Source organism: Eptatretus burgeri, chromosome 11 (assembly GCF_056783735.1).
Source record: "Eptatretus burgeri isolate ZD-2024b chromosome 11, Ebu_testis_v1, whole genome shotgun sequence".
Taxonomy (NCBI): Eukaryota; Metazoa; Chordata; class Myxini; order Myxiniformes; family Myxinidae; genus Eptatretus; species Eptatretus burgeri.
Genome location: NC_140971.1, coordinates 42,584,898 through 42,597,817, shown reverse-complemented (window position 1 = coordinate 42,597,817; position 12,920 = coordinate 42,584,898). Strand labels below are relative to the sequence as shown.

Here is a 12,920-nt window from a genome sequence, read left to right as displayed (position 1 = left end):
ATTGATCCTTCCTTGGCAACTCTAATGGTAAAACAGTAAATATTTTATACCCTGTAAAATCGTGCGCCTGTGCTTGATATGACAAAATCCTCAGAATAAAAGTTTTCAACTTCCTTTTTTTAAAATCCTTTTTGTTGAAGTTTAATGGAATTGCACACAAATCACAAAATTTCGAAGATTCATTATCGAACATGGTCGCTATTTTGTTGAGAAGTGCAATGTAGAGATTTATCTTCACCCTATAAATTGAAATTCATTGTTAGATCCATGCCAACTTTCCCTGTTCTCTTGGCTCCACAGCTCTGGGCAGACACTACAGTACCCCTGACAACCAAAGAATTGTCCAGTCGTGATGAGGATTCTGATGCCAGTAACCTGTACTACTACATCAGTGCACCAAGCAATGGATACGTAGCTTTAAAACAGGCCCCACACATGCCTGTCCTTAACTTTACACAGGCTCACCTGGAGGACAGCAGCCTCGTGTTCATTCACCGTGGTAAGATGGTGGCAGAAGTCACCTGATTGGCAGACATTTTGAATGACAAAATATTAAACTTAAATGGTTTCTCGGAAAGAGCATTAGGCATCTTGTATCCTTGAATCATTCCATTATTTATGGAATAGGACGGTATGAATCATGGTGGGTTTGGTGACGTCAATCACTTGTACAACTTTACTTTGCACTTTTCTAAAAAACAAAAAAAAGCATTCAAACCCTTCCATTGCCAGCAATGTCTCCAGAGCCATGCATAATAGAACACTTCCAGGATGTTCTGGGTAGCACAAGCAATATATTATTGCCTGAACCTTTTCTAAAGCACTGGATAACTTGTGAAATGCTTTGAAGGATGAAAATCACAAATCTGTCAATGAACGTGAACCAACATGGTTTTCAATGTGCTTGCATGCTTTCGGTTGTCAACTTTTTGTTTTTTTTGTGTACAGTATCGAGGCTCATTGAAGAGCGAGAACACAGAATGGATCAGGATGGAACATAACAAAAACTAGAAGGGCACTCGGTAGAGTGCATACCTCCACCACACAATGCCTGATCCAGTGGAACATATCGAGCCCAATAACTTTTTGAAATATCATGCTATATATCATTTTTAGCCTCATCTCTCAATCGTGAAGAATCACTTTTTAAAATTCCGGATCCTCAAAATTTTATCAGTTCTTCGTCCTTGTCATACACCCAACCTCTCCACCAAATTTCATCCGAATCCATCCACAACTTTTTGAGATATCTGCACACAAACAGATAAACCGACAAACAAACAGACAGACAGGGGTGAAAACAGAATCTCCTTCTACCTTCAGTGGCAGAGGTAATAACAGTAGAGAGAGACGCACACACATCAACAGCAGAGCTGAGAGATTTAGAGATACAAGGCATTATTACAACTCGAAGTGTGAGGTCTTTTTCCCCTGCCCCCACACCCCCCCTCACAATTATTCAATTTGTGGTATTTTTACCAGCACTGCCTTTTCATAGACTTCCCCATTTCACTGCCATCACAAGTTGCCCTGAGGACATTAAGAATCAACCACAAAGTTGGAGCTGGGGCTGCAAACGAGACAAGGCAGAATACCTCTTACTTCTTTTTCTTCCTCTTTTGTATGGAGCACATGGCTGTGGGTAGCATCATTTGCTGGGGGCATGGCTGTACTGCTGATACAGGTGACCCATGTAGGTTAGAGCAGGAATTTGGAATTTGTTCAGAGTGCTGGCGATATATCTCCTACTTATCAAGAAGGACACCATGGGATCTTTGACATCCACAAACAAATGCCGGTAGACAGGACACCCAGTTAAACGTCCACCCAAGGGAGGGCACACATTGATAAATCACACAACGTGTGAAACACCAGGATGATAGTTTATAACTGGGCCAAAATTTGAACCCAGCCAAGAGCACTCTGCCACCAACATATCCCAAATGTGTCATAGGTTCATGGAGAACCGTTGTACATATAACTCGTACAAGATAATGGCGTTAGAAGACATCGGTGTACTTTTACATAAATTACAATATGTATTAGCAGACAATGGAAAAATTATTATTGAATATTGGTTTTGAACCTTATGTCACAGCATCATAATGCCAAGCAGGCCAATCATATGAGATGTTGTTTTATCGTGTGATTTACTTCCTCAAGCATAATATGCCATATTTATAATAGCTGTTTTGTGCAGAGTATGTAAATTTAAACATAAATGAAGGAAAAGCTGAAAAGCAAGGAAGAAAACAGAAATGTAGAAAGAAGATATAGACAGAGAAGTGTTGCTAAAGCTTGAAATGTATATTTTATTTATTTATTTAACATCAGGAGTGAGTGCAGGGGGATTCAACTTCTATGTGAGCGATGGTGCAAATGAGGCACCACGGCATATCTTTACCATCACGGCTAAGGTCTTCATCATGACTCTGAAGAAGAATAGTGGTCTCCGTATATACCCTGGTGAGGACTCATCGACCTGCAAACTACTGGTTATACAGATTATGTGTTGTTTAGTTTCATCGGGTAGACACCTTGATCTTGATACCTCTTTGTGTCCGACATAGGTGAAGATGTGAATCCTATTACCTCCCAGAACTTACTTGTGGTTACCAATGACCATGATACCACCTCAATCCACACAGTGCTTTACACAGTAGTGCACAAACCACGCCTCGGATTGATTGTCCACACAACGCAAGACACAAGTTCTGAAGTGGGAAACTTCACGCAGAGTGAGGTCAGAGTTTCATATCCTATTCAACCAGACAATAAAACCGAGAGTCCTTTAAGTTCAAAATTTCCACCATACTTGTGTATGCAACAAATGGATGGCCCTGAGTAAATAATAAATTACAATTACAGTTGTTAAGCGGAAAGAAACATGTTAATCATTCAAATTGCATATTAGCAAGGTTACCAAGTCTATAAAAATAAAATTTGTAATTGGAACCGACTTTATTTTTGGGGAAACTTGTGGTGTTGCAGGTCGATGCAGGTCTGATCGCATACATGTGTGGTCCGATGGCACGGCAGCAGTGGAACTCCCAGGATTCCTTCAAATTCTCTGTATCATGTCCACCGGGCGAGCTACCCACGCATTCCTTTTCTATCAACATGTCGTACGAATACAGGACCAAGGGACAGAGCCTTTTCAGGGCCAATAAAGGTAACTTTGCTGCAATCACCCCAACTGCTACAATGCCCTTTACACTATTAAATCGTGCATGTGACAAGTTGTTTCCACCAACCTTATCACAGAGCTGCAACATACCACGTTTGCATGGATGAGCTCAAGAAAAACATTCAGCTATCTACATTTGATAATGAGTGCAAGAACAAATAATTCCCGCGTGATTGCTAATGTGCTGTATGATCATTTATTCCAGGAATATGATCATTCCTATGCATTTTTTTTCTTTATTGATGACCTTCACTATTAATTCCGTGATTCTGGCTCGGGTCAAGCCAATCATCAATTAGTGGCACTAACTAATTTTATATAACTTCCTCACCACTCACTTATGGATTAACTCACTGATATAAATGTTTAGTACTTTCTAGATGGGCTAGAAGATTGAAATTTTGCAATTTTAAGTAGAAGGAAGCCACGATTCCAGAAGAAAAGGCAAAAAAAAAAATCCGTTAACAAAAGTCATCCGATGGAGCCTGAGACTGTGCCAGTGTGGCCTCACTCCTTCAGCCAGGAGCAGGGCAGAGCTTGGACTGTGCACAAATGAAAAGCTCCTACTGCTTAATTGTCCTTCATTTAGTTGATTCGTTTATTTGCTTGCAGATTGCAGAATGCAAGCATAATTCACAAAGAAAGTGTAAAGCCTTTAGTTTACTCGCTGTTTTGCGAAACTTTTATAAAAGCATTGTAAAAGCCGTAACGAGTCAAAATGTTTTTTTTAAAAAAATACCATAATACGTAAAAAAAGATACAATCAGATTAACACCGAGTCTGTGTTTCTGTTCTTTATAGGTGTGAAACTAATTGAGGGCGAGAAATTTCTCATCAATACAACCTACCTCGATGCCTCAAATCTACTTTCAAAACCATCGGTGGTCCAACAGTCATCACATGAGCTCGAATATGAAATTACAGCTTTTCCAAGGCATGGCACCCTTTACCAGTCAAAAAATACGATTTCAGCTGAACGACCACGATTCTCACACCATGCCTTGGCACAACATGGTCTGTGGTATGATCATGATGGCTCAGACACTCTTAGCGATGGGTTCTCGGTGGCAGCATGGGTAGCACCACAGTCTGAGCAAAGTGCCAGGCCCACAGACAGTGTCGAGGAGATGGTGAGTGTTGTGGTGATTGCTGTTGATGATGAGTTGCCTCAATTGCTTACAAAATCTCCTGGAATACAACTTGTCCAAGATGCTCTCTACGTTCCCATCACAACAGAAGAGTTGCAAATAATGGACAAAGATACACCACCCGAGCAGCTGGCTTACGAGGTTGTACAAGGTCCGGGTAATGGGTACTTGGTACTGGCGAGGAACGAAGGAAAACAACTGACAGTCACCTTTACGCAGGCCGACATAAATGCAGGGAGGCTCCTTTTTGTACCCGATGGTAGTTCTAACAGCAGTGTTTTTTACTTTTCGGTTGCAGATGGTACACACAAACCTATTTACTCACGCTTCAGTATCTCAGTGGAACCAGTCAGGTTGGAGGTTGCCAACCTGACAAGTATGATCCTGCAGCAAGGCGAGATGCAGGCGAAGATTGGTCCAACTAATCTTTTCGCCGAAACAAACAGCTGGTCGACCGAAGTAAAGTATGAGGTTTCTCGGCCACCACGTCGTGGCGTACTACTGTTTAATGGTAGCCGGACAGAGAACTTTGCCCAATCAGATGTGGATGCAAAAAATGTGATCTACCACATGAGTGACCATTTAGCCTGGGAAGATAGCTTTGAGGTCGATGCCCTGACAGCCAGCATTAATCACACTGGTCTACAAATCCATGTGAAAGTGAGGCCATTGCTTCACACCAGCGCTGACTTTAAGGTCCATGCCGGTTCCACAGTGCCTTTGACTCTCTCAGTACTGGATGCCAGTGAGCTGGCAGAGCTCACGGGTGACAATCCGCTGTTTGAGGTCATCGGGCAACCGCAATATGCGTGGCTTCTTCGTGCTGAAGAATCGATGCACAAAAGACAGTATTCAGAAAACGATGTGCGTTTTTTTAGCCAGGAGGACATTGCCCAGGAATTGGTGCTAATTCAGGGTCGACCATCAAATACAACTGTGAACGAAAAACTTTCGGATTCGTTTACTTTTATTTTACGAGCAGAGGGTGTGCAAGCTGCTGCTGGTGAATTTGGCTTCGATGTTGTTCTGGCAGAACGAAAACATCATGAAATTGAAGGAAGTCAGGAAATCCCAGTTGATGCAGCAGAAAATGTTTCCGTCATGAGAGAAAATTCCACAGCAATTAGCTTATCTCTGCCCGCTGTCGCGACAAATACAATCTCAAACATAAAGGCATATGTCACACAAGCCACACCATCTCCAACCCAAAAGAAAAACTCGGAACTGGAGCGGTGGAGACAGGACAACCAGAACTTAGAGGAATTTGAGGTGACGAAAGCGACTGTTTCCTCAATTCCCAGGGTGTTGGAGGTCGCATCGAGGAGCAAAAAGAACCTATCCATCGTCATTCCCCTCATTCTGACCGTTACTTTATTCATTATCTTCCTGGCCGTAATGTTCGGCATGTGGCTGTGGCATCAGCGGCGGCGAAGCAAGGAATGTCATGGTTTTGTGACACTCAGACCAAACAACCTTGCAAGGAGCGGCACCACGATCCGTTGGCCTGAGCGGAGTGCCGCAATGCCGGGAGTGACCGTAACAGCATTAGAACGATGGCAGATGGAGACCTCAGCAGTCAGCATGACCCCAGTCCTATCTCGACCACCTGAGCGCTCCTTACCCCCAAGCCCTCTAGTTTCACGCACCACTTGGGGAGCTGCCGGCAGTGAGCTTTTGCAACGGACCACTACAACCAATCCAGCACTAGGGAACAATCAGTATTGGGTTTAAGATGCCTCTTTAACCAATGATTTAGGACCTGTGTAGATACCAAGAAGAGAATATAAGGGACAATTATTGTAACCCGGTTGTTATAAACTCCTTGGATCCCATTGTGCCTCATTTGGGGTTGAGAGAGCGGTTTAACATCCCAAAAGGTTTTTGAAAAGTGTCCAGTTGTCTCACAGTAGGGGTCTTAATAACGAGACGCAAACCCAAAAACCATTTCGGGGTATTCTCACTGCACCGAGTCTTGACTGAAAAAAAGAACAGAAAAAAAGAAAAAGAAAACCAAAGTCTTGTTGATGAATTGCTGACGAAGTAAGCGCAAATGACGTGCATTTTCAGTTTTATTTTTTACTGGATTTGACGATGTGATAAGGATTTCAATCAATTTGACTCACAATGCGTAATCTTTGTACAAATCCTCTCCAAACAAAAGCAATAAGTTTACTGTAATGGGATTACTTGATACGTACATGTGTTATTTTCATGTGATACGTACATGTGATACGTACATTTGTTAATTGGGATTTTCATGTGTTATAGAGATCACAGGATTTCTGTCAAAAATGAGGGGAAAATAGAAGTTTGACATATTTGAATGTATCTGACGGCAACATTAGAGGGATGGGATTTGACGTACTTGAAGGCACCTGATGGCGAAATGAAAGGTAGGGGTTTCTTCTTCTTCACACGGCTGCGAGTAGCATCAATGATTGAGATGTGTGCGGCTGTGCCGCTGATGCAATGCCTGTGTACTGTATGTTTGGACAGGAATGTGGAATTTGGCCAGGGTGCTGGCTATATAGCTCACTTACACTTCATGAAAGACACCGTGGGATTTTTAAAATCTACCAACTAATGTTGGGGGATGGGGTTTGACGTACTTGAATGTACTTGATTGTAGTTATGAAAGTCATAATGGATAAAATCAGCAGGATTTTGAGAGGTATGCAAACAACCATGGGAAGTAAGGAGAATCTGACGTTTCAGGCGTTATCAGAGCATAACAGCTCTTGCAAGACAGGTTGCTCTGATGAAGATGTAACTCCCAAAATGTCAGTTTCTCCTTGCTTCCCACAGGGGTTAACATACCTTGATCAAGATCCCGTTGATTTAAACCATTGTTCTACCTGTCCACCGATGCAGATCGACACCAGTCTTCATCTGCAAGACTAGTTCTTCATTCTACATATGAAATTCAAACTCACCATGTGGAATTTCACTCCACATTGTATTGATTTCAAGTGTGAGCTGCTGCTGGGAAGCAACACACTCACCTGAGTTGGATTCAAAACTTTGCAACAAGCTCTTTCTTTTCAGTTCAACTTGTGGGATTAACACCGATTTTTTTTGTACTATATATATATGTACATATCTTTTTGGTTTTCCAGTTTAGTATCTTATTAAAGTGCATCCAGGAGTATGAATTACCTTAAAAACTTATCCTGTGATCTTTATACCCGTTAGCAACAGTTCAAACTAGAAGGGCACTCAGTAGAGCGCATACCTCCGCCCCGTAATGCCTGATCCACGAGAACATATCGGGCCCAATACATTTTTGAAATATGCTATACTGTACTATATCGTTTTTTGGCCAGATCTCTCAATGGTGAAGAATCACTTTTAAAGTTAAATAATTCTCGTATCCGGATCCGGATTCGGATCTTCATCAAAATCGAATCAATTCCTCCTTGTCACACACTCAACCTGCCCACCAAGTTTTATCTGAATCCATCCACAATTTTTTGAGATATCGTGCTATATATCACTTTTGGCCCAATCTCTCAACGGTGAAGAATCACTTAAAAATTCAGTTGTCGAAGCCAGATCCAGATCTTCACAAAGATCTAATCAATTCTTTCTTGTCACACACCCAAAATGTCCACCAAGTTTCATCCGAATCCGTCCACAACTTTTTGAGATATCGTGCTCTATATAGTTTTTAGCCCTATCTCTCAACGGTGAAGAATCACTTTAAAATTCTAATATCCGGATCCGGATCCGGATCTTTACCAAAATCGAATCACTTCGTCCTCGTCATACGCCAAACCTGTCCACAAAATTTCATCCGAATCCGTCCACAACTTTTTGAGATATCCTGGTCACAAACAAACAAACAAACAAGTGAAATTGCTCGTTGAGCAAAGAATTGCCGGAATATCTTTGTCATATCTTCATGATCTCTGAAAAAACAAAAACCTGTAAATCAATTTGGTTCTTATAAGTCGATAGTGCTACTGTTTAATGAGTTATAGCACTTAGTTTGGTCATGATCATAACTTGGAAGTCAATCGGAATTGAAATGGCGTTTTCATTGCAATTTGAAATTTTTGACCCGACCCCCCTGACATTCGACCCCTGACCACTAAGAAGGGTGTTGGTGTGACACCCCAATGAGACATATGGTTGGATGCAGAATTGGAAGATGCACATTTTGGACTTGGTTTGAAGTTGATACGAACATTTTAGCAGATGTTATTGCGAAAATAAGAATTTCGGTTTTTCAGTGACCTTGACCATTGACCTCGATTCACCAAAATCGACAAGTGTATAAGTTGGACCATGGCCGACGTCTGTACCCAGTTTGGTCATGATCGCTGAAACGGTGTGGCTGCTACAGGGTAAACAAACACACAAACAAACAGACAAGCCGGTAGGCGGACATGGGTAGTCGAACAAGTCGAATTGTCGTTTTTCAGCTGATACTAGCCAACAAAAGCGTCCATAGCAACGGTTCTTTCTCACACATAACTAGGACATACCATGAACCTGCCATACCAGTTTCATGTATATCTGACTCATAGTCTCTGAGATATAACGAACTTCGTTTTTTTTATTGTTTTCGACCAGGGTTCATTCAAAGTATATCTTCTCCGACAATTTTCATAGGATCCGGCTGAAAATTTTTGACAATATGGCTGAATGTACTGCCCACAGTCGCTCGTGGCCCGATTTTTGATTTTCGAAAAAAATTTTTTTTGAGTTTTTTTTGAAAATTTCAAAGGTCTGTTGCTGGGCAACGGATGGGTCCATAGCAACGGTTCTCATTTGCACACAACTAGGTCATGGTATGAACCTACCAACCAAGTTTCATCGAAATCGCCATTGTATTAACGGAGCACTGGACCGAACAGACATACATACAAACAAGCCAGTAGGCAACATTCCTGCTCGCTCTCGATGGAAAGCTGGCCGACGCGACTAGCCGATATTCATGTACATGCTATCAATAAATCTGATGATCACAGCCCTCTTAGTTTGTGCCCAGAAACCCACCTTGTGAAATTTCAGGCATGTTTCCAAAGAGACTCTAACAAATGGCAGCCCTGGTAATTCCATTTATCTATTCGCTAAAGATTTTATTTTTTTATATGATGCTGTAAGACATTCTCCTTGGGCACAAAAAAAACAGGTCCCTCGGAGGTCCAGTTTCGGAGGTATTGATATTTTTGTACAGTCCACAATAAGTGTACGATGTACGATAAAGTATTTTCGCTGTTGCTAAGCAACGGAGGTGTGCATAGCAACCATTCATTTTTGTGTACATGCCAGCCACATTGTACACATTTCACCAAAGCTTCATCAAAATCAGACTCTCCGATTTTTTTCGCAATTTCGCAATTTTTTTTTCACAAGAGATATTCGCAATTAACCGTTTCTGAAATGTTCAACATGTACTCACCCAAAACTTATCTCCTCCTACAAATATTTTTGTGAGGGCTGCAAATTGGCATGAAGGGAGCTAGATAGATTGTGCACAAAACTCTAAGCTTCGATTTTATTTTGATTTTTTTGACCACTTTAAAGGGCCGTTGCTATGCCGTTGCTAGGGCCCGGGGTCCCATATTCGAAAGCACACGATTCCCAGAAATATTGGTCCAACCTACCAAATTTCATTGGAATCGGTTGAGTGGTTTAGCCCCTAGGCTTGACCAAAGTTTCACGGACAGACAGACAGATGGAAATGTCCAGAATAAGGGTGCTCCAAGAGCAGCCATCAGACAGATAGACAAACATATCGATGGAAATACTGATAATAAGGGTAGATAGATCGACTACCCAACAGACACACAGAATGACACACACAACCGACCAACATAATTGCCGAATTCCGAAGGATTCTGGCAATTAACAAACAGACATAAAGGGGGTGAAAACATAATCTCCTTCACCTTCGGTGCCGGAGGTAATTAGATTAGCCATTTAATGGGAATAAAGTGAACAGCAGCAAAGAAAAAAAATTGTATGAATAACACTGGTGGCTTTTGTCACAACAAAACACCTGCTCACTTCCGAGAATAAAATAAAAACATCTCCGAGGCATTTGTCATGAAATCTCACGAGAATCCCACTACATCCTCTGAGAGGCGTTGAGGATGCAGTACAATACTGCGATTGTCTTGCGGACTATAGCAACCGTTGCTATGAAAAAGCTACCGGTCTGTTTAGCACATTGTTAGTGTTTTGCTGAATGCTTGTGCTCGAATGGGATGCAAACGTTTGGTTTATTCACATAACAGCTCCATCTTTTAATTAATCCCATCTGTATCATGGAAATTTTTTTCTTGATTAAATTATCAACCACTGGGTGGCAGAACAGCTCAAATGGGGGTGTGCTTGCTGCAGTTCAGGGTTTGATCCGTCTGGTGCTGTGCTAACAGGGGGTGCTGCACCCTGGAGCACGAAACCTCGTGGAGGCCGTTTAAAGATCCCCTGGTATTTTGATTTAATAAAGCTATGCAGATGCATTTTTACACAAGCCAAAATACAACTTTCCTGGATGATTTGAGCTTCGGACCTTTGACCTGTGACTGTTGTAGAGACCTCATTTGCAGGTTTGCAAGCAACCGCGTTCATCACCGTGCACGTTACAGTTGCGGTTAAATAAGCTCTCTTTGACCATAAAATCCATTTTGACCAATTACATCACGTCCACAAATTGCACGAAATATCAGCTGCTTTTATTTCTGGAACAAAAACTCATCACTTCCTCCTCTCTAGTCACACCTGTGGCCTCGTAGGACTGGCTTATTACAGGTGATCAACCAATTAGCTGGAAATTGCCCAGAAGATACTTAGTGGCAGGAAAGTTAGGTTCAGAACTGTAGTGCTGCATTGGTAAAGGGTTTATAAGAGCAAACACCTCTGGATGACACGTAAAATGAAGGCATCCCCCCTCCCCCCTCTCTGTGTTTCCTCCACCACCCTGTCCTGTTCCCAATTCCCATTCCTCTATCAACCCCATCTCCACCTCCATGGAAGTGAGTGGGTTTGGAAGAGGTGAGGTGAGGTGAGGTGAGGTGAGGGGTGGGGGGTGGGGGGGAGGGTCCTCGGTTATGCTGTCACTGCTTCACACAATGATGCAAATAATGTTCATTTCGTGGAAACCTTTTCCACCAGATAATTCCATCGAACAGCAATTATAATCAGTGCTGTTATTATGACGTCACAATCCAACGTTTGGGTGGATCCACTTACCGTCCAGATCGCTTGTTTATCGGCGATCCAGTTTGGGTGGTGAACCTGGAAAACGCTCAACGCAACACACTCCCACCGGCCGAAGAACGTCCAAGGTGGCGATATCAGGTGGAACAGATACTGCGAGGCCTGCGGGGAGAAGGGAAAGCGCTTTCGGAGGATTATGGGGAGCAAATGGACGGGGAGATCATTGATTTTAGGGCCTGGAGATTAAAATTCCTGGCATATTTCCTTACGTAATACATGGATAACCCCTTTGGATGATTTGGACCGTACGACGACGACGACGACGACGACGACGACGACAGCAACAAGAACACTTCCATGACAATCAAACGAGTCACCTATTTATGATTCCGCTGTAAATGAATACAGTCCGTATCAGTAGCGAGTCCCAAATGAGAGCTACCTCAGAAATATCACGTGACTTGTTCGTGCGATTTTAATACTCGATTCATATTAAAATCGATCCATCGCCAGTGAAGTAATAAAAACATTTTGGGGATACTTCCAAAACTACATGGTATTCATCGAATACTTACCCCGTTACGTGCAGTCAGTCTTAAGAAGAACTTGGTGCGAGGCAACTCTTCTGGCGGAAAATTTGGAATTGCGTCGATCTACACTTCTGAGGTAAATTTATTTCACTTCTGAGGTAAATTTATTTCACTTCTGAGGTAAATGTGTACAAATTATACTTTGAAAAAGTCTTGCGAGAAAATACATTCATAATCCTTCACGAAGTAGTTTTCATTCTCGTTCTCGAGTGTTTTCATAACTACCAAGGCTGATAAAGACGCCAGAATAGATCGATAATAATGTATAAATCGGGAGATTGTGAAAGCGCCAAATTGGACTACTTCTTCTTCTTCTTCTTCTTCTTCTTCTTCTTCTTCTTCTTTCCCCCACCAGCTGAGCACACAATAAAGGCTGAAGTGATTAAAATGATTCTAATTTTCAACGGTTTTCGATGTACGTTCAATATGCGCTTCATCGAATGGTCATGTAACACGTGTTAAAGTTTTCATTTCCTCCGTTGGACGGTTTTGGATGTACTCCCTTAACAAAATGTACACGCGTACGTACGTGACCGGTTGATTAACCGCGCTTTTCTCTCAGCGAGCGCCGTCTAAAAATGGGAAGAAGCTAATGAGATATCCAGATAATTTACCAAGATCCTTGGAGAGCGTTCGCTAAGTGGCTTAAGCACTCAAACAAGCACTCCATTCAAACCCCTCGATAAGGAACGGCGAGCTTGGCAAGCGCGAGCGAGCTTCTTGGTCCTTAATCCACCCCGAATGGGAATTTGATGAAGTGCGACAACGTCCGGACCATGAATAAATACGCGGTTTCAAGTGTGACGTCAGCGTTAACGTTGGCAA

General features: G+C 42.2%; 1 protein-coding gene and 1 long non-coding RNA gene across 5 annotated transcripts in view; one reads left to right on the top strand and one right to left on the bottom strand.

The window, feature by feature from the left end:
• Positions 1-7,628, top strand: part of CSPG4 (chondroitin sulfate proteoglycan 4) — a 33,683-nt gene extending 26,055 nt beyond the window's left edge. For both annotated transcript variants that reach the window (XM_085846187.1, XM_085846185.1), the window contains 5 exons: positions 301-499; positions 2,335-2,466; positions 2,571-2,743; positions 2,992-3,172; positions 3,989-7,628. In XM_085846187.1, coding sequence (XP_085702313.1) covers positions 301-499; positions 2,335-2,466; positions 2,571-2,743; positions 2,992-3,172; positions 3,989-6,066 — 2,763 coding nt within the window. In that variant the 3' untranslated portion in view covers positions 6,067-7,628. The remainder of the gene's footprint in view (positions 1-300; positions 500-2,334; positions 2,467-2,570; positions 2,744-2,991; positions 3,173-3,988) is intronic.
• Positions 1-12,433, bottom strand: part of LOC147016951 (uncharacterized) — a 77,211-nt gene extending 64,778 nt beyond the window's left edge. The window contains exons 1-2 of one of the 3 annotated variants that reach the window (XR_015049262.1): positions 11,883-12,433; positions 11,539-11,667 (exon numbers count right to left, since the gene is read on the bottom strand). This is a non-coding gene — a long non-coding RNA (uncharacterized LOC147016951). Of the gene's footprint in view, positions 1-11,538; positions 11,668-11,774; positions 11,845-11,882 lie in introns of those variants that run through there. The other 2 variants (XR_015049261.1, XR_015049264.1) reach the window with 2 other exon arrangements.
• Positions 12,434-12,920: the final 487 nt, after the last annotated feature.